At 51.1% G+C, this 19707-nt stretch overlaps 1 protein-coding gene across 5 annotated transcripts in view; it reads left to right on the top strand.

The window, feature by feature from the left end:
• The window catches only part of BID (BH3 interacting domain death agonist), a 40520-nt gene that overhangs the window by 9774 nt on the left and 11039 nt on the right, over positions 1–19707 (top strand). For 3 of the 5 annotated variants that reach the window (XM_024352568.3, XM_016939651.4, XM_001163696.7), the window contains exon 2: positions 14708–14777. The exons of the other annotated variants lie outside the window; for them this stretch is intronic. In XM_024352568.3, the coding sequence (XP_024208336.1) occupies positions 14766–14777 (12 nt within the window). In that variant the 5' untranslated portion in view covers positions 14708–14765. The remainder of the gene's footprint in view (positions 1–14707; positions 14778–19707) is intronic. 5 annotated transcript variants of the gene reach the window in all.

Raw genomic sequence — 19707 nt, 5'->3', positions numbered from 1 at the left:
TACCCCCCACCCCTCATCAAATCTGCTAGTTCAGATGTTGACAGTGTTTTCATGAATGTTGGAATCTTACTAGTCCAGACTTACTTAGGATGTTGTTGGGGAAGGCACTTGGGATTTTCTGTGTCTTGCATTCACAGAGGGAGGCCATTTCAGATGCAGGAGCATTGGATTAGGGAATCGTGAGGCAGAGATGCTACTGCTTATTTCTCTCTGCAGGTTGGGGATGAAAGTTCCATTCCCCATGGGTTTGAAGCAGACTCAGACTGTCTCAGGATCAAAGCAACCCTCAATGGTTTTGATTTATGTCATTGCTTACCACTCCCCAACCGATCCCAGGACAGCTGGGTCACTGTACCCCTTTGTGGTATCTGTACCCGGGCCTCTCCTTCCTCATAGGGACAGCTGACTCAATAAATGTGACCACCTTATTTCTACCCCCCACCAAAAAGCTACATTGGAATTATTTTTCCTAGAAATGTGTGTAACACTCAGAATTGGGCATTGATCCTTAAAGCTTCATCCGATTCACCGTATTCAGCTTCTGTGATCTCTTAGTGTCTGCAGTCTTAACCTAACCTTGACCTTTTTTCCCTCTGGTTTGAGAAAAGTTTGGACACTATTTCTACTTGCCCAGGTGTGGGCTCAAGAGCCTTACTCTTTCCATCTCAGTGTAGGGGCACAGCCAGCGCCTCTTCCCAATAGGGCTCTTTCTCCTTTCCCTCTCCTTGGCCCTAGATTTGTAATCCATGAAAAAGCACAAGGTCCTGGCTGCTTGCAGTCACATTCTGGTTCTCTGTGTTTTGTGGACTGTGCTCTCACTGTTCACCCAGCACTAGCAGTACCAGACGGTTCTGTGGAGTCCTGGGGAATGGAGAGAGCACAGTCTGACGCCCTGCCAAGTAGCCAGGAGTTGACTTGCCCATGGTCCGCTGGCTTTCCCACCACTTCCTACGGGATGGGATCTAAGAGACTCAGTAGCTGGGTTTCTTTCAGCACGCTGTACTGTCCCAAGTAGCAAACAAATCACTCTGTAGCCAGATTTCTGAATGGAAATGAGAAATTGAATTCTCCATGGACTTTTAGGTTTATGGGGGAGTTTTGGTTGTGTTTCCTGGTTTTATTTCAGCCAAACATGTCTGCTTTTGATTTTTAAAAAAAAAAAATTATAAGTGGTCTATATATATGTTCACCTTTTAAATGTCAATGTTTAAAAAGAGTAAGCATTTATGTGTTTCCATAACTGACATCTGATACAGACCTCATTCTCTCCCCCTCTTCTACCCTCCTCTTTTCCCTCTTTTCATACTCTTGTATTGGTTCTAATAAATGGTTGCTTTTCAAAAAAAAAAAAAAAAAGTATGTTTTCATGTTGAGGAAGCATAGAAGGGTGCGAGTGGCTGTGAAGGCTATGGTGTGTGTGCCCACAGGCGTCTGCTAAACATGTGTCTGGAGACAGCTCTCAACTGTCAGCCTGCGGTTCTCTGTAAAATGGAAGTCAGTTACTTCGTTAAAAGTTATAATAAGGCCAGGCACGGTGGTTCATGCCTGTAATCCCAGCACTTTGGGAGACCAAGGCGGGCGGATCACCTGAGGTCTGAAGTTCGAGACCAGCTTGACCAACATGGAGAAACCCTGTCTCTACTAAAAATACAAAAATTAGCCAGGTGTGGTGGCGGTCACCTGTAATCCCAGCTACTCGGGAGGCTGAGGCAGGAGAATCACTTGAACCCAGGAGACGAAGGTTGCAGTGAGCCAAGATTGTGCCACTGCACTCCAGCCTGGATGACAGAGCCAGACTATGTCTCAAAAAAAAAAAAAGTTATAATTAATACAGATGATGGAGACAAACAGCTATGTAAATGCTTTTATTTTTCAAAGAAAAAATACAGGTGGCCAGGCGAGGTTTCTCATGCCTGTAATCCCAGCACTTTGGGAGGCTGAGGCGGGTGGATCACCTAAGGTCAGGAGTTTGAGACCAGCCAGGCTAACATGGTGAAACCTCATCTCTACTAAAAATACAAAAATTAGCCGGATGAGGTGGTGCATGCCTGTAATCCCAGCTACTCGGGAGGCTGAGGCAGGAGAATCGCTTGAGCCCGGGAGGCGGAGGATGTAATGAGGCAAGATCGCGCCATTGCACTCCAGCCTGGGTGACAGAGTGAGACTCCGTCTTAAAAAAACAAACAAACAAACAGGTTTTGTTTTTTTTCCTCAGAGCAGCACTTCTCAAACTTTTTGGTCTCTAGGTCCCTTTATATATAAAAATTATTGAGGAACCAAAAAGCGTTTGATTAAGTAGGCTTTTATCCCTATATTCTGTGTTAGAATTAAAACTGAGAAATTTTAAAAATAGGCCAGTCACACTGGTCCTTACCTGTAATCCCAGCACTTTGGGAAGCTGAGGCAGGAGGATCACTTGAGCCCAGGAGTTTGAGGCTGTAGTGGGCCATGATCGTGCTACTGCACTCTAGCCTGCTTGACAGAGTGAGACCCTGTCTCCAAAAAAAAAAAAAAAAAAAAAAATTGGTTCATTCATTTGAAATTTGTGAAATTGTTTAATTAAATTAATTAATTAATTAATTAATTTTGAGACAGAGTCTTGCTCTGTTGACCAGGCTGGAGTGCAGTGGCTTGATCTTGGCTCACTACAACCTCTGCCTTCTGGGTTCAAGCAATTCTCCTGCCTCAGCCTCCCGAGTAGCTGGGTTACAGGTGCACGCCATCATGCCCCGCTAATTTTTGTATTTTTAGTAGAGACGGGGTTTCACCATATTGGTCAGGCTGGTCTCAAACTCCTGACCTCAGGTGATCCACCCGCCTCGGCCTCCCAAAGTTCTGGGATTACGAGCGTGAGCCACCTCGCCTGGCCAACGTAACTATTTTATAAAACAAAACATTTCTATTGAGAAGAACAGCATTGCGTCAGTGTTTCTGCAGATCTCCTAGGTGTCTGACTGAATAGAGGATACCTGGATTCTCGGTTGTTGCAGTATCTCTTTCGCTCAGCCCCTGGGAAAGTCCACTGTACCCTCATGAGAGAATGACAGAAGAAACTGTGTTATGGAAGCTTTTCAACCTCACAGATTCTCTGAAAAGGGCCTCAGGCACCCTAGGATATCCTGGTCCATACTCTCTCCTAAAGCGATTTACCAGTGTTTTCCAGAAATGGTAAAAATGACAAAAAACATAGTGAAGGGCAAAACTAGGCCTTTTATCATCATGGTACCTGAGTCTGAAAAGCAGCAATGAATTATGTCACAATTTTAGCAAAGTTTGCTGGCCTTGATGGTCTTGCCTTCTTTGTTTACTCATTAATGCCTGTGCCTTCAAAGTGAAAGATTATGGCTGGGTGCGGTGGCTCATGCCTGTAATCCCAGCACTTTGGGAGGCCGAGGCGGGTGGATCACGACGAGGTCCGGAGATCGAGACCATCCTGGCTAACACGGTGAAACCCCGTCTCCACTAAAAATACAAAAAATTAGCCGGGCGTGGTGGCGGGCGCCTGTAGTCCCAGCTACTCGGGAAGCTGAGGCAGGAGAATGGCGTGAACCTGGGAGGCAGAGCTTGCAGTGAGCCGAGATCATGCCACTGCACTCCAGCCTGGGCGACAGAGTGAGACTTCATCTCAAAAAAAAAAAAAAAAAAGTGAAAGATTATTCTTTCCTTTCTGTGTAATGCACCTGGATGGCAGAGGTTCTGTATAGCAGAATCATTTTTGATGCTTTATGTTGACTTTATTATGTTTGTGCTTATTTAAGGGGAAAAAACAAAGAACAAAGGTTCATCACTTGTGAAAGATCAGGTTTGTTTTGTTAATGGATAATCAAGTCTTCTCTCTCAGACACCCGCGAGCCTGCCTTAAACAACTGTCCAGATTGCCTCTAAAACTGTCCCTGAGACTCTGAGTGCCCCTGGAAAATCACAAAGATTTGATCATTCACCTTATAAAAAGAAAAATACCATAGACATAATGAGGTTTGTTTTAAGCGTTATCTTGTAAGACCTGCACGGGAAGAGTGGTTGTCAAATCACAAGAGACGCTGGCCACGGCTCCTTGGTTCGGTGTGTATGTGTAAATGTTACTCATGGAAATAATTCAGAAGTTCTAGGCTTGGCGGGAGGCCCCGTGCTTGTCAGTGCCCTCCCTTGCTCTGTGTAGGATATTTTCATTCAGAAAATATCTGAATGAAATATTCAGAAATATCTGAATAACGCATCTGGCCAGATGCATTAGAAAATCGTTATGAAAAGAGACTTTGAGTCTTCCCATGCTGATGTTCCCCATGTGGGAAAGGATTGCCTGGTGCTTTCACCAGTGACTAATAGAGACTCTGGGCCCAGGCTTCTGCATGGACATTACCTCAATGGCTCTCAGACCACCCCAGCGCGCTGGGCCAGGGCTTCGTGAGGCTGGAAGCTGGCTCCGAGTCCTGCAGAATGCGACGGGCTGCTGAGGGAACTGAATTGTGGTGGTTTGCTTGGAATATAGCTGATGTGTTCATTTCTGTTTTCTAGATGTAAGAGGAAATACTTTCTCATTCTTAGTGTCTGTAATCTGTAATGATTTAGTAGGCTCTGCTCTGGTAGATGGATATGAAACTTTTTTTTTTTTTTTTGAGACAGAGTCTTGCTCTGTTACCCAGGCTGGAGTGCAGTGGCGCGATCTCACCTCACTGCAACCTCCGCCTCCTGGGTTCAAGCGATTCTTCTGCCTCAGCCTCTCGAGTAGCTGGGACTACAGTTGCCCATCACCTCACCTGGCTAAGTTTTTGTATTTTTAGTAGAGCTGGGATGTAGAGTAAAGATGTTGGCCAGGCTGGTCTTGAACGCTTGACCTCAAGTGATCTGCCCTCATCAGCCTCCCAAAGTGCTGGGAGTATAGGCATGAGTCATTGTGCCCAGCCAGATACGAAACTTTTTTTTTTTTTTTTTTTGAGACGGAGTCTCGCTCTGTCGCCCAGGCTGGAGTGCAGTGGCGCAATCTCGGCTCACTGCAAGCTCTGCCTCCCGAGTTCACGCCATTCTCCTGCCTCAGCCTCCCGAGTAGCTGGGACTACAGGCGCCCGCCACCACGCCCGGCTAATTTTTTGTATTTTTAGTAGAGACTTAGGGTTAGCCAGGATGGTCTCGATCTCCTGACATCGTGATCCACCCGCCTCGGCCTCCCAAAGTGCTGGGATTACAGGCGTGAGCCACCTCACCCGGCCGAAACGTTTTTAAATGATATTGCTTTCTCAGTGAACCCCCATTCTCACTGTCTCCTTATTTTTTGTGGTGATGTAGTTATTTGCATAGGTTCGGTAAGAATCTGTCTTTTTTAAAATTGAAATTTGAAATTTAAAACATTTTAAACTTTAATAATAATAATAATTTTTAGAGATGGGGCCTCACTGTGTTGCCCAGGCTGGCCTTGAGCTCCTGGGCTTTCAAGCAGTCCTCCCACTGCAGCCTTCTGAGGAGCTGAGATTACAGGTGCACACCACTACACCTGGCTCTGTTTTTTGTTTGTTTGTTTTGAGACGGGGTCTCACTCTGTCACCCAGGCTGGAGTGCAGTGGCATGATCTCGGCTCACTGCAACCTCCGCCTCCTGGGTTTAAGCGATTCTCCTGCCTCAGCCTCCCGAGTAGCTGGGATTACAGGTGCACGCCCGGCTAATTTTTGTATTTTTAGTAGAGACGGGGTTTTCTCCATGTTGGCCAGGCTGGTCTTGAACACCTGACCTCAAGTGATCCACCTGCTTTGGCCTCCCAAAATGCTAGGATTACAGGTGTGAGCCACCGCACCCAGCCCACACCTGGTTCTTTTGGGTTTTTTTGTTTTGTTTTTTTTGTTTTGAGACGGAGTCTTTTTCTGTCGCCAGGCTGGAGTGTAGTGGCGTGATCTCGGCTCACTGCAACCTCTGCCTCCCGGGTTCAAGCGATTCTCCTGCCTCAACCTCCTGAGTGGCTGGTACTACAGGCGTGCGCCACCACGCCCAGCTAATTTTTGTATTTTTAGTAGAGACGGGGTTTCACCATGTTGGCCAGGATGGTCTCGATCTCTTGACCTTGTGATCCGCCCACCTCGTCCTCCCAAAGTGCTGCGATTACAGGCATGAGCCACCACGCCCGGCCCACCTGGCTCTTTTTTAAGTGTATATTTTTTATCATGGTAAAATAGATATAGCATAAGATTTCCCATTTTAAGCATTTTTAAGCGTACAGTTCAGTGGCATTCAGTACAGTCTCATTGTCGTGCAACCATTACCAGCAACCATCTCCAGAACTTTTTCACCTTTCAAAACAGAAATGGTACCATTAAACGCTAACTTGCCACCCCCAGCCCTTGGCAGGTGCCTTTGTACTTTCTGATCCTTGTGAAATTGACTACTCTGGGCACCCCTTGGAGATAGAACCACATGTATTTGTCCTTTCATGACTGGCCTAGTTCACCCAGCATAGTGTCATCAAGTTCATCTGTGTTGTAGCGTGTGTCCATTGTATGTCACCCCATGTTTTATTTTTCCACTCATCTGTTAGACATCTGGACTATTTTGGCCTTTTGTTTGCTGTTAGCATGGGTGTGCAAATGTGTGTTCCAGGCTCTACTTTTCAGTTCTTCAGCGTAATACCCAAAAGCTGAATTCTAGGTCAAATGGTAGTTCTAGGTTTAATTTTTTGAGGGACTGGCGTCTGTGCCTTTTCTCAAACTAAAATATAACTGGATAAGTTCCTAGTGCAGCCAGGGCCTTCCCTGGAATGCCGTATTTGTGAAGGATGCTGACCAGCCACTTCTAGAGGAACTGAGGTGACCGTGGAGTCAGTGCCTGCGAGGTCTCGGCCTCCTGGGAAGAGTAGCTCGGCCCCAGCTCACAGCGTGGCAGGAAGGTCACTTGCCAGCAGCTGGGGAACTTAAGCTCTTTGAGGGACCTGAATAAAAGAGATATGAGACTGAATGTACAAACAGACATGACTGGACCCCATTACCTTCAAGGACCCCCAGGAGGCCACAGGCCAGCTTGTGGAGCCGGGTGCTGTCACTAGCAACCATCCGGGAAGCCATGCAGTAACTAGAGTCTATGCTGTCAGCCCCACATGGCCAGGGCTTGATTGACTGGCAGCTTCCTGAAGTTTTGTCTCTGCTTCCATCCAACTTGAGACCAAGTAGAGAACCTATAGGTGCACGTAACGGATTGATGGGTAGCTTCCCTTGGAGTCTCTCCCAGGCAAACGCGAGTGACAGCGGCCGAGTCCCTTGCTGTTGGGAGCTCTGAGAACACACCCTCGCCTCACCTTTGGGTGGGCTTCACTCGCACAGGCACTACAGGAGAAACCTGCTGGAATTGCTTTCTTTTTTACTTTTTTTTTTTTTTTTGAGACGGAGTCTCGCTCTGTCGCGCAGGCTGGAGTACAGTGGCGCTATCTCGGCTCACTGCAAGCTCCGCCTCCCAGGTTCACTCCATTCTCCTGCCTCAGCCTCCCGAGTAGCTGGGATTACAGGTGCCCGCCACCACGCCCGGTGTAGAGACGTATGTATTACAGGCATGAGCGACTGCGCCTGGCATTTTTTTTTTGGGGGGGGTACAGGGTCAGGCTCTGTTGCCCAGGCTGGAGTGCAGTGGCGTGATCTCGGCTCGCTGTAACCTCCACCTCCCGGGCTCAAGCAATCCTTCCCCAGTAGCTGGGACTACAGGCACACGCCACCATGCCTGGCTAGTTTTTGTATATATTATAGAGACTGGGTTTCACCAGATTGCCTAGGCTGGTCTTGAACTCCTGGGCTCAGTTGATCAGCCTGCCCTGGCCTCCCAAAGTGCTGGGATTACAGGCGTGAGCCAGCGTGCCCGGCCGAAGCCTGGTGGTTTCTTAGGCTTAGTTTCCAGCCCTCCAAATAGCAGATTGTTGATGGTGTTCAAGGGCAATCTAAGATTCCTTCTGAAGATAGCCAGGGAGAAGCTGCTTTTGTGCCCTCATTGCTGTTTGACACTGCATGGCCCTAAATTAGTCAAAGAAGCATAAGGAGGCTTAGTTAAATTGAACTCTCACTGCACCATGTAATGGTCAGGTCAGTCTCATGAGTCCTGCCCTTTTGTGTTAAAGAATCCTTTGCGGCCGGCATAGTGGCTCACGCCTGTAATCCCAGCACTTTGAGAGGCTGAGGGGGGCGGATCGCAAGGTCAGGAGTTTGAGACCCGCCTGGCCAACATAGTGAAACCCCATCTCTGCTAAAAATACAAAAATTAGCTGGGCATGATGGTGCATGCCTATAGCCCCATCTGCTTGGGAGGCTGAAGCAGGAGAATCACTTGAACCCAGGAGGTGGAGGTTGCAGTGAGCCGAGATTGTGCCATTGCACTCCGGCCTGGGTAACAGAGTGAGACTCCATCTCAAAAAAAAAAAAAAAAAAAGAAAGGAAAGGAAGGAAAGAAAGAAGGAAGGAAGGAAAGAAGGAAAGAAAGAGAGACAGACAGAAAGAGAGAGAAAGAAAGGAAAGAAAGAAAAGAAAAGAAAAGAAAAGAAAAGAAAAGAAAAGAAAAGAGAACAGAAAGAAATGCGACTGAACTTTGCCCAGTGGAAAACGACCAGTGCCTCGTGGCTGTTGGGCCCAGTTTTGCGTCAGTTTGTCAACGCATTTCCAGTTTCCCCGTTGCCTGCGCACACAGTTCTTGGACTCCTTTGAATGGTTTTAACATCGCTGTTTCCCCTGTTAAAAAATGAGTTAATAAAACCTTTCACATGTGTTCACGTAAGAACAACAACAGGCCAGCTGCAGTGGCTCACGCCTGTAATCCCAGCACTTTGGGAGGCCGAAGGAGGGTGGATCGTGAGGTCAGGAGTTCCAGACCAGCCTGGCTAACATAGTGAAACCCCATCTCTGCTAAAAATACAAAAATTAGTCAGGTGTGGTGGTGTGTGCCTGTAATCCTAGCTACTCAGGAGGCTGAGGCAGGAGACATGCTTGAACCCAGAAGGCAGAGGTTGCAGTGAGCCGAGATCATGCCATTCTACTCCTGCCTGGGCGACAGAGTGAGACTCCGTCTCAGAAAAACAAACAAACAAACAAACAACCAAAAAGGAAATCACCTTCTCCAAACCCTTTATTTTTCTTTTCTTTTTTTTTTTTTTGAGACGGAGTTTGCTCTTGTCGCCCAGGCTGTAGTGCAGTGATGCAATCTCTGCTCACTGCAACCCCCGCCTCCCAGGTTCAAGTGATTCTTCTGCCTTAGCCTCCTGAGTAGCTGGATTACAGGTACGCGCCACCACACGCGGCTAATTTTTGTATTTTTAGCAGAGACAAGGTTTCACCATGTTGACCAGGATGGTCTCAGTCTCTTGACCTCGTGATCCACCCGCCTCAGCCTCCCAAAGTGCTGGGATTATAGGCATGAGCCACCACGCCCGGCCTCCAAACCCTTTATTTTTCTGAAGACACCAAGGCCCAAAAAAGTGAAGTGTCAGGAATTCCTTTCCCTACCCCTCTCCTTTTCTGATTAATTCTTGGGCATTCTTCAGCCCTGACCCAAATGGCACTGCCCCTTCTCTGGGTCACCAATCTAGGCCACGGTCCATGTGTGTTCACATTTCCGGATTGGAGCTTTCCTTGGCGCTGCACAGAGCATGCTGTGAAGTTTGGTGGGTGGATCGACGTTCCTAGAGCAGCACGATGTTCCTAAATTAGCGGGCATGGTGCTGGGCACCTGTAGTCCCATCTACTCGGGAGGCTGAGGCAGGAGAATGGCGTGAACCTGGGAGGCGGAGCTTGCAGTGAGCTGAGATCGTGCCACCGCACTCCAGCCTGGGCGACACAGCAAGACTCTGACTCAAAAAAAAAAAAAAAAAAGAAATTCAGGCTGGGCACGGTGGCTCACGCCTGTAATCCCAGCATTTTGGGAGGCCGAGGTGGGCGATCATGAGGTCAGGAGTTCAAGACCAGCCTGCCCAACATAGTGAAAGTCTGTCTCTACTAAAAATACAAAAATTAGCCGGGTGTGGTGGCACACACCTGTAGTCCCAGTTACTCAGGAGGCTAAGGCAGGAGAATCGCTAGAATCTGGGAGGTGGAGGTTGCAGTGAGCCAAGACCATGCCATTGTACTCCAGCCTGGGTTACACAGGTGAGACTCTGTCTCCAAAAAAAAAACACACAAAAAAACCAAAAACAAAAAAACTGGAAAAGAAATTCAGTGAGTCAGCTGTTTCCTGTGAGTGGGACTAGGAAGACAGGGATGATGTTGACCAAGGAGAGGACTGCCCTGCAGAGATCTGGCCCTTAAAAATCTTCCTCTGGGAGCACCTGTGTGCTGTGCTTGTCCCCGTGTGGCCCATGCCTCTATCTGACCAACTGCATGGTGTTTTCAATGAGTTCCAGGACATTTGGCTTCCAGAGTGCATGGGAGGCACATAGGCCTCAGAAGCAAAGCTGGCATCTGAGCATACTCGTGAGGGCCTGGCGCCCCCTGGCTCAGCAGCAGCGAAGCTGCCCCCTGCCCTCCCTGGGCACCCTGGAGCCTCAGTCGTGTCTCCGAAACCAGGGCAGAAGCGCCTTCCTGGCGAGGCTGTGGTGAGGATTGGAGGGGAGGCCTGCGGAGGGGCCTGGCGGTGCCTGCTGGGGTCCTTGTTGTCAGAGATGGTATTTGTCACCCCCATCCGGCAAAGTCCTGGAGACTGGGGGAATGTCACCCCCATCCTGCAGAGTCCTGGAGACTGGGGGAATGTCACTCCCGTCCGGCAGAGTCCTGGAGACTGGGGGAATGTCACCCCCGTCCGGCAGAGTCCTGGAGACTGGGGGAATGTCACCCCCATCCGGCAGAGTCCTGGAGACTGGGGGAATGTCACCCCCATCCGGCAGAGTCCTGGAGAATGGGGGAATGTCACCCCCGTCCTGCAGAGTCCTGGAGACTGGGGGAATGTCACCCCGGTCCTGCAGAGTCCTGGAGACTGGGGGAATGTCACCCCCGTCCGGCAGAGTCCTGGAGACTGGGGGAATGTCACCCCCGTCCGGCAGAGTCCTGGAGACTGGGGGAATGTCACCCCCGTCCGGCAGAGTCCTGGAGACTGGGGGAATGTCACCCCCGTCCGGCAGAGTCCTGGAGACTGGGGGAATGTCACCCCGGTCCTGCAGAGTCCTGGAGACTGGGGGAATGTCACCCCCATCTGGCAGAGTCCTGGAGACTGGGGGAATGGCACATGCAGGGCTCGGCACCTCACCCTGCTCACTGCGAGGGCCTCGGGGATCCTGGCTGTGAGTGTCCTGGCATGAGGGCAGCCTCACTGAGGTGAGGCGGGGTATTTCCCGTTTCCCATCTGCCTGGCCGTCTTCCCACTGGCCCTTGGAAGAGAGAGGGCGTGAACTCCTGGCTGCGTGAGTTTCCTTCTTACTGGCAACTTTGTTTAGGAGTTGGGATGGGCGTAGGGCAGCTATTGACGGGGGAGCCTCTGTGGTTTCCAGGGCGTCTGCATCCACGCCCTCCTAGGCCCACTCACAGCTGCAGTTGACTCATTGGATTTCTTCTTAAGTGACAAATGAAGCCAGAGGTTACCCGATGCAGGGCTGGTGCTCCACCTAAAGTTGACCAGCCAGGCCTAGGAATGCCGCTCCCTGCTCCTAAAGCCCTCCAAGACCATTGCCTAGGGGAGGCGGCCTCATGTCCCAAGGGATGGGGCCCCCAGGGTCTGGGCCGTGTGGCCTCAAGGCACAGCCCAGGGGAGCTGCCCTCACTCTGTCCTCTCCCGAGACTGCCACAACACCTTGCCCCTCTGTTATCCCATATGATCATGGATTTGATAGAAAATGTCCCATTGGGGGCCGGGCGCGGTGGTTCACGCCTGTAATCCTAGCACTTTGGGAGGCCGAGGCGGGCAGATCATGAGGTCAGGAGATCAAGACCATCCTGGCTAACACGGTGAAACCCCGTCTCTACTAAAAATACAAAAAATTAGCCAGGCGTGGTGGCGAGCGCCTGTAGTCCTAGCTACTCAGGAGGCTGAAGCAGGAGAATGGTGTGAACCCGGGAGGCGGAGCTTGCAGTGAGCCGAGATTGCGCCACTGCACTCCAGCCTGGGTGACAGAGCGAGACTCCATCTCAAAAAAAAAAAAAAAAGACAGACCGGGCGCGGTGGCTCATGCCTGTAATCCCAGCACTTCAGGAGGCCAAGACGGGCGGATCACGAGGTCAGGAGATCCAGACCATCCTGGCTAACACGGTGAAACCCCGTCTGTACGAAAAATACAAAAAGTTAGCCGGGCATGGTGGCAGGCCCCTGTAGTCCCAGCTACTCGGGAGGCTGAGGCAGAAGAATCCCTGGAACCCGGGAGGTGGAGCATGCAGTGAGCCAAGATCATGCTACTGCACTCCAGCCTGGGTGACACGGTGAGACTCCGTCTCAAAAAAAAAAAAATGTCCCATTGGGGTACTCATCACAGCCCTGTCTTTAGTGGTGACAATGCTAAGCTATTCACATGCCCAACACTGGGGTTAGTGGTATTCACTGTGTATATGACACACCAGCATGGGTTACTGGTATTCCTCCGTGATGTGACAACATCGGTATGGGTCAGTGGTATTCTGCTGTGTATGTGACACACCAGTTTGGATTAGTGGGCATTCTGCCGTGTATATGACACTGGTATGGGTTAGTGGTATCCGCTGTGTATATGAACACACTGGTATGGGACTTCGGCCCTGAGCACTAGTGACACTTTGAGCTGGATGAGTTGTAGGTTTGAGCTGATGAGCAGTGCCCCCACTGCTACCCGCTAGGTGCCAGGAGCACACCCCCCATAAATGTCTCCAGACAGCTCCAGATATTTCCTGGGTATCCAAGTCGCCCTGGCAGAGAAACACTGCATGAGACACAGCGTTAGGGTCTGGTGGGAGACTCACCACAGTGCCAAGGTGGCTGCAGTTTGCTTGTGACGTGGGCGTGTATCTGAGTGTGAAGGAAGCTGGTTTTTGTGAGCTGCCTCCCGAGCTCAGAGGTGACAGTGGGCACTTTCCCCACAGAGACCCCTGAAGTTGTTCCTTGGAGAACAAAGTGGTGAGGGGCGGGGATTCCAGACCTTGAGGCGGAAGCTAGGGTCTGGTCCACTGTTCTGTGGACTGGGCAGTGGCCCTGGGAGGTGCCGTGGCCTCTGCGGCCTGTTTCCTGGGGTGGGGTCTGTCTTGCGCTTTGTCTCTTGTGGGTGCAGACTCCCCTTCCTCTGCTGTGGAGCCGGCAGATGGCCCCGGAGCCGGATCCTGGCGCCTCCCTGTCCACATGCAGCTCAGTCATTTGCTCTTGGTCCCTTCCTATGAAATGCACGGCCACACACAGCCAGGGTTTCTCCTGGGCTCCCCAGAGGGAGAGTAGGGTGCAGCCTGCAACAGTGCAGGGTCCCCAGGCCTGTGTGAGCCCCCAGGTGGGGAGGTGGGTGATGCGCCTGTCAGTGCTGCCTCCTGCCACCTCACCTCCTCTCTGCCTGGGCACAGGCTTTCTCCTCTGTTTGCTTTTTATTTCCTATGTATTCAGGAACCATGTGAAATTCCAATGCTTGGTTTTGTCCTACAAAATGGCCATTTCATTTGGTTCAACCTGATATTGTGTCTACACACACACACGCACACACACACACACACACAGGCAAATACTTTTTAAAACAGGATTATTCTATTCACAGTGTTCTGTAGAAATTTGTGTTCAGTCTTTTTAAGACAGCTTACTGTACTGATGCCGCACAGATCTTTTTTTTTTTCGAGACAGGGTTTCACTCTCGCCCAGGCCGGAGTGCAGTGGTGCAATCTCCGCTCACTGCAGCCTCCACCTCCTGGGTGTAAGTGATCCTCCTGCTTCAGCCCCCCAAATAGCTGGGCCCACAGGGCTTGCATCACCACACCTGGCTAATTTTGTATTTTTGTAGAGATGGGGTTTCACCATGTTGGCCAGACTGGTCATTCTTTTTGAGATGGAGTCTCGCTCTGTTGCCCAGGCTGGAGTGCAGTGGCGTGATCTCGGCTTACTGCCACCTCTGCCTCCCAAGTTCATGCCATTCTCCTGCCTCAGCCTCCCGAGTAGCTGGGACTACAGGCGCCCGCCACCATGCCCGGCTAATTTTTTGTATTTTTAGTAGAGACAGGGTTTCACCGTATTAGCCAGGGTGGTCTTGATCTCCTGACCTCATGATCCACCTGCCTCGGCCTCCCAAAGTGCTGGGATTACAGGCGTGAGCCACCGAGCCCGGCCTAATTTTTTCTATTTTTAATAGAGACGGGGTTTCACCACGTGGCCAGGCTGGTCTTGAACTGACCTCAAGTGATCCTCCTGCCTCGGCCTCCTAAAGTGCTGGGATTACAGGCATGAGCTACTGCGTCCAGCCGGAAGATTTAATTTTTTAATTGTCAAATCCATTCTCTCTCTCTATAAACATTTTACATTTTATGATAATAAAATAATTTGTGAGCCCACAGCCCCGTTTCCCTGATGCCTGAGGTCTTCCTGGGGCGGCGGCATGGGAGGGCTGAATTCAGGTGCGGGGTCGGCCCCAGGGCACTGAGCGCCTGGGTGAGTATCTGGAATGAGGAAAACAAAGCTTGGCTCCCGCCAAGGAGAAAGAAACTCAGGATGCGCTGCTCAGGCCAGGACCTCGGCTCAGCCGCCATTTCTGGAGCACAGGCCAGCTTCGTCGTCCTCCCGAGGGGTCCTGACCAGGGCTTCCCAGGAGCAGCCGCCCACTCTGTGTGTCCCTTTCCAGGTCGCCACTGGGACACTGTGAACCAGGAGTGAGTCGGAGCTGCCGCGCTGCCCAGGCCATGGACTGTGAGGTCAGAGGCCAGATCCCCTGCGGGTGCCTTGTGGGGGGCGGGGTCGAGGGGTAAGGGCCTGCGTGTCGCCCACCACGCATCCCTGAGGGCTGAGGCTGAGCCCGCCTGGCCCTTACCACAGCTCGGCACAGACGAACCCCGCCCAGCCCCTTCACTGAAGCAGGCGGGAGCCGGGAAGTCCTACCTTTCCCTGTCCTGCGCCTTCCTCGCACTCCGCTTGTGGTGCAGCCCCTCCACACCGCGCCTGGGGCTAACTGCAAGGGCGAGGGGGCTTTTGGTTTAAGACCATTTAACAGCCATAGGCTGTGGGTCCCAGCACTTTGGGAGGCCAAGGCAGGAGGATTCCTTGAGGCCAGGAGGTCGAGGCTACAGTGAGCTGTGATTGTGCCAGTGCACTGCAGCCCTGTCCAAACAAACAAACACGAAAGAGATTTAAGAAGAAGAAAGTGGGCATTAGATAAGCACTTCATATAATTCTCTCAACTGTAAAAGCAAGACAATACTTATCTTGTCTAACCCATGCCATTGCTATGAGGAGCAAATAAATCAATAAAGGTCAAATAAAAGTACTGTAAACTGTAAGGTGTTTCAAAAATTTTTAACCCACTGGATTTAAATTTCCCTTCATAGCTGGGCGAGGTGGCTTAGGCACATAATCCCCGTGACTTGGGAGGCAGAAGCGAGAGGATTGCTTGAAGCCAGGAGTTTGATTGAGACAAACCTGGGCAACATAGTAAGACCCCGTCTTTATAAAGATAAAAGCGGTGGAGTTCTGGGAGGGGAGCCCGGAGCCCCCGCCTTCAGCAGGACGCTCCCTGGATGCTTCCTTGTCTCTCCTTCCCTTTAAATGGTCTGGGGAGAGAAAAATCACAGCACATGGGTGCTCTCTCCCACCCGCTGCATCAGATCCTCCTCCCCTCCCTCCTTCCGAATTCTGCAGCCTCTGGGCGCCTCACGCTGTCCTGGCAGCCTCTGGGAAGGCATCTGCGAAGTCTGATGCCTTGGCACTTAGTGACTGTGTCGCAGTTCCTGAGCATGGAGAGCACCCCGCACCCAGGAGGTTCTCAAGCTGCCCCTACTGGGGGTCCTTTCCAAAGGTGGGGATGGTGTGGATTTCAGCGTGGTGGCTGGAGGGCTGAGGCAGTGGCTCGAGTTTGATGTTAGTTACATAAACAGAGGAGATTGCAGGAGCTCCCCCGGCCCTGATCCAGGCTTGTTGTCAGTGTCCAAAAGACCACTCTGGGTGCCACTGTCCCTTCCCACCTGCCGCTGCTGTTCCGGCTTCGCGCTCTGGCGGCCTCCGCAGGTAGAACACCACCGTCACCCGCGCAGCGCCCTGACTCGCCGGAGGAGGCGCCTGCCCTCCCGCCCGCCTCTCCCCGGCCCCCCTCAGTGAGGGAGGGTGGACGCCGCCACTCCCCTTTCTTGCCTTCGGAGTGAGGAAGCGGAGGCAGCAGTAAGGCAGCCCGCCCAGGGCCACAGAGCTGGGGTCACAGCGAAACACTCCGAAACTTTCTTTTCAATTATAGGGTTCAGCCTTTTTTCCCATCATAACTTTAATTCTGTGTAGATACTTCTATTTTTTATTATTATTTTTTTTTAGATTGAGTCTCTGTGTCGCCCAGCCTGGAGTGCAGTGGCACGATCTCGGCTCACTGCAAGCTCCGCCTCCCGGGTTCAGGCCATTCTCCTGCCTCAGCCTCCTGAGTAGCTGGGACTACAGGCGCCCGCCACCACGCCCGGCTAATTTTTTGTATCTTAGTAAAGACGGGGTTTCACCGTGTTAGCCAGGATGGTCTCGATCTCCTGACCTCGTGATCCGCCCGTCTCGGCCTCCCAAAGTGCTGGGATTACAGATGTGAGCCACCGTGCCCGGCCTTATTATTATTATTTTTTTGAGACGCAGTCTTGCTCTGTCGCCCTGGCTGGAGTGCAGTGATGTGATCTCCGCTCACTGCAAGCTCCGCCTCCCAAGTTCATGCCATTCTCCTGCCTCAGCCTCCCGAGTAGCTGGGACTACAGGCGCCCACCACCACGCCCGGCTAATTTTTTATATTTTAGTAAAGACGGGGTTTCACCGTGTTAGCCAGGATGGTCTCGATCTCCTGACCTCGTGATCTGCCCGCCTCGGCCTCCCATAGTGCTGGGATTGCAGGCGTGAGCCACTGCACCTGGCTAATTTTTGTATTTTTAGTAGAGATGGGGTTTCACCATGTTGCCCAGGATGTTCTCGACCTCTTGACCTCATGATCCGCCCGCCTCGGCTTCCCAAAGTGCTGGGATTACAGGCGTGAGCCACCGCGCCCGGCCAGCACCATCTTTTCCTTTCCACTGGAACTGATCTTATTATTTTTGCCTCCATTAGATCATTTTTGTAACATGTCTTGCAGGATTTACTGTCTTGATCATTTCTCTTAACATATTTTTTTCCTGTGATCTAAAAAGATAAAAAACTATCAATTCTTTTATCAAAAGTGGATCTAGAGGCTGAGCATGGTGGCTCACGCCAGTAATCCCAGCACTTTGGGAGGCCAAGGTGGGCAGATCACCTGAGGTCAAGAGCTCCAGACCAGCCTGGCCAACATGGTGAAGCCCCATCTTTACTAAAAATACAAAAATTAGCCAGGCGTGGTGGCACGTGCCTGTAACCCCAGCTACTTGGGAGGCTGAGGCAGGAAAATCCGTTGAACCTGGGAGGCGGAGGTTGCAGTGAGCTGAGATGGCACCATTGTACTCCAGCCTGGGCAACAGAGTGAGACTCTGTCTCCAAAAACAAAGTGGATCTAGAAGATCAAAAAAGGGCATGGTTCCATATTGGCACAGCACAAGCTCTATTCTTGGAATTAAATGGCATCCATCTTCCGAGCCCACTCCTGTCCTGCAGGGCCGGCCCAGCCTGTCCCTGAGGCACTGGTCCAGACAGGAGCCTGTCCACACAGCTGTCCACTCAGTGGGCCCAGTGCTTGGCTTCACGGTCACTTGCGGCACCTAGACCTCCTCTGGCAGGTGCCATTCTTTCCTCTCCCTCCCTGCCGCCTCGAGTCTTTATTTTCTGTGGGATCTTGAGTTTGATAACCTGACCTGCCGTGGTGGCAGCGCCGCTCTGTGTCCAGATTCTGGATGCCAATTTACCAAGCGCAGGTCAAAAATAAGTCCTTGGGCAGCGGCTGCCTGCGTTAGCTTCTTGGGGCTGCTGAAGGCGGTTCCAAGCAGGAGAGTGGCTTTAAACAACAGATGCGGATCCCCTCCCGGTTCTAGAGGCCCAAAGGCTGGAATCCCATGTTGCCCGGCTGCTTCCTTCTGGGGCGCTCTCCCGGCTCCTGTGGCTGCCTGTGTCTTCACATGGCGTCCTCTCTGTGTGTCTCTGCTTAAATCTCCCTCTCCTTTCTCTTACAAAGACACCAGTCATTGGATTTAGGGCCCACCCTAATCCAATATGAACTCATCTTAACTTGATTACATCTGTAAAAACCTTATTTTCAAATAAGGTCACATTGACAGGTACTTGGGGTTAGGACTTGCGCTTTTCTTTTTGGGTGACACAGCTTAGCCCAGCACTAACTGTGTCACCAGGACTGTCGCTTGAGGCAGGAATGAAGCACATCCTGTTTGTAAGCTGTCTTGTGCCACGCGGCTGCTCCGTACAAGAATTGTTAGGAATTGATGCAGTGGAATTTTGCATACAATTTTTCCTCTCTTCAGAAACAACTTTGGAGAAGTAAAGGCTGAATAGCAATACACAAGCACCTTATTTTATTTTATTTTAGATTCAGGGGCACGTGTACATGTTTGTCACATGGGAATATTGTGCACTGGTGGGGACTGGGCTTCCGGTATCGCACGGAGAGGGACTCTTTCTGCGCTCCCCCGCCCCCGCCTCCCTACTGTAAAGTGCCCGGTGCCTGCTCTCTCCATCTTCGTGTCCATGGGCACCCATTGTTTAGCTCCCACTTATAAGTGAGAACAGTCAGTATTTGATTTTCTGTTTCTGAGTTAGTTCACTTAGGGTAATGGCCTCTAGCTCCATCCGTGTTGCTGCAGAGGACATGATTTTATTCTTTTTTATGGCTGCAGCAATACACAAGCTCCTTATTTTTATTTATTTATTTATTTATTTTTGTTGTTTGTTTGTTTGTTTTGAGACGGAGTCTGGCTCTCGTCCCCCAGGCTGGAGTGCAATGGCGCGATCTCGGCTCATTGCAACCTCCACCTCCCGGGTTCAAGCGATTCTCCTGCCTCAGCCTCCCAAGTAGCTGGGACTACAGACGCCCGCCACCATGCCCGGCTAATTTTTGTATTTTTAGTAGAGACAAGGTTTCATCATGTTGGCCAGGCTGGTCTCAAACTCCTGACTTCGTGATCCGCCTGCCTCGGCCTCCCAAAGTGCTGGGATTACAGGCGTGAGCCACCGCGCCCGGCCAAGCTCCTTATTTTAAGCATTTTTTTTTTCTTTTTTGAGACAGGGTTTCACTTTGTCACCCAGGTTGGAGTGCAGTGGTGTGATCATGGCTCATTGCAGCCTCAAACTTCTGGGCTCAAGTGACCTTCCCGCTTCAGTCTCATGAGTAGCTGGGACTGCAGGTGCATGCCACCTTGGCTAATTTTTATTTTTTGTAGAGATGGGGGTCTTGTTGCCAGGCTGGTCTCAAATTCCTGGGCTCAAACGATCCTCCTGCCTCTGCCTCCCAGAGTGCCGGGATTACAGGCATCACCTAGCAAAGCATTAAAACAATTTGCTGCCGGGCGCAGTAGGTCACACCTGTAATCCCAGCACTTTGAGAGGCCAAGGAGTTGGGGGGAGTTGGGGGGCGGGCGGATCACGAGGTCGGGAGTTCGAGACCAGCCTGACCAACATGGTGAAACCTCGTCTCTACTAAAAATACAAAAATTAGCCGGGCGTGGTGATGCACACCTGTAATCCCAGCTACTC

The sequence above is a fragment of the Pan troglodytes genome, chromosome 23 (assembly GCF_028858775.2).
Source record: "Pan troglodytes isolate AG18354 chromosome 23, NHGRI_mPanTro3-v2.0_pri, whole genome shotgun sequence".
NCBI classification, from domain to species: domain Eukaryota; kingdom Metazoa; phylum Chordata; class Mammalia; order Primates; family Hominidae; genus Pan; species Pan troglodytes.
The sequence above is the reverse complement of the archived record's forward strand: the minus strand, read 5'-3'. Positions and strand labels throughout refer to the sequence as shown.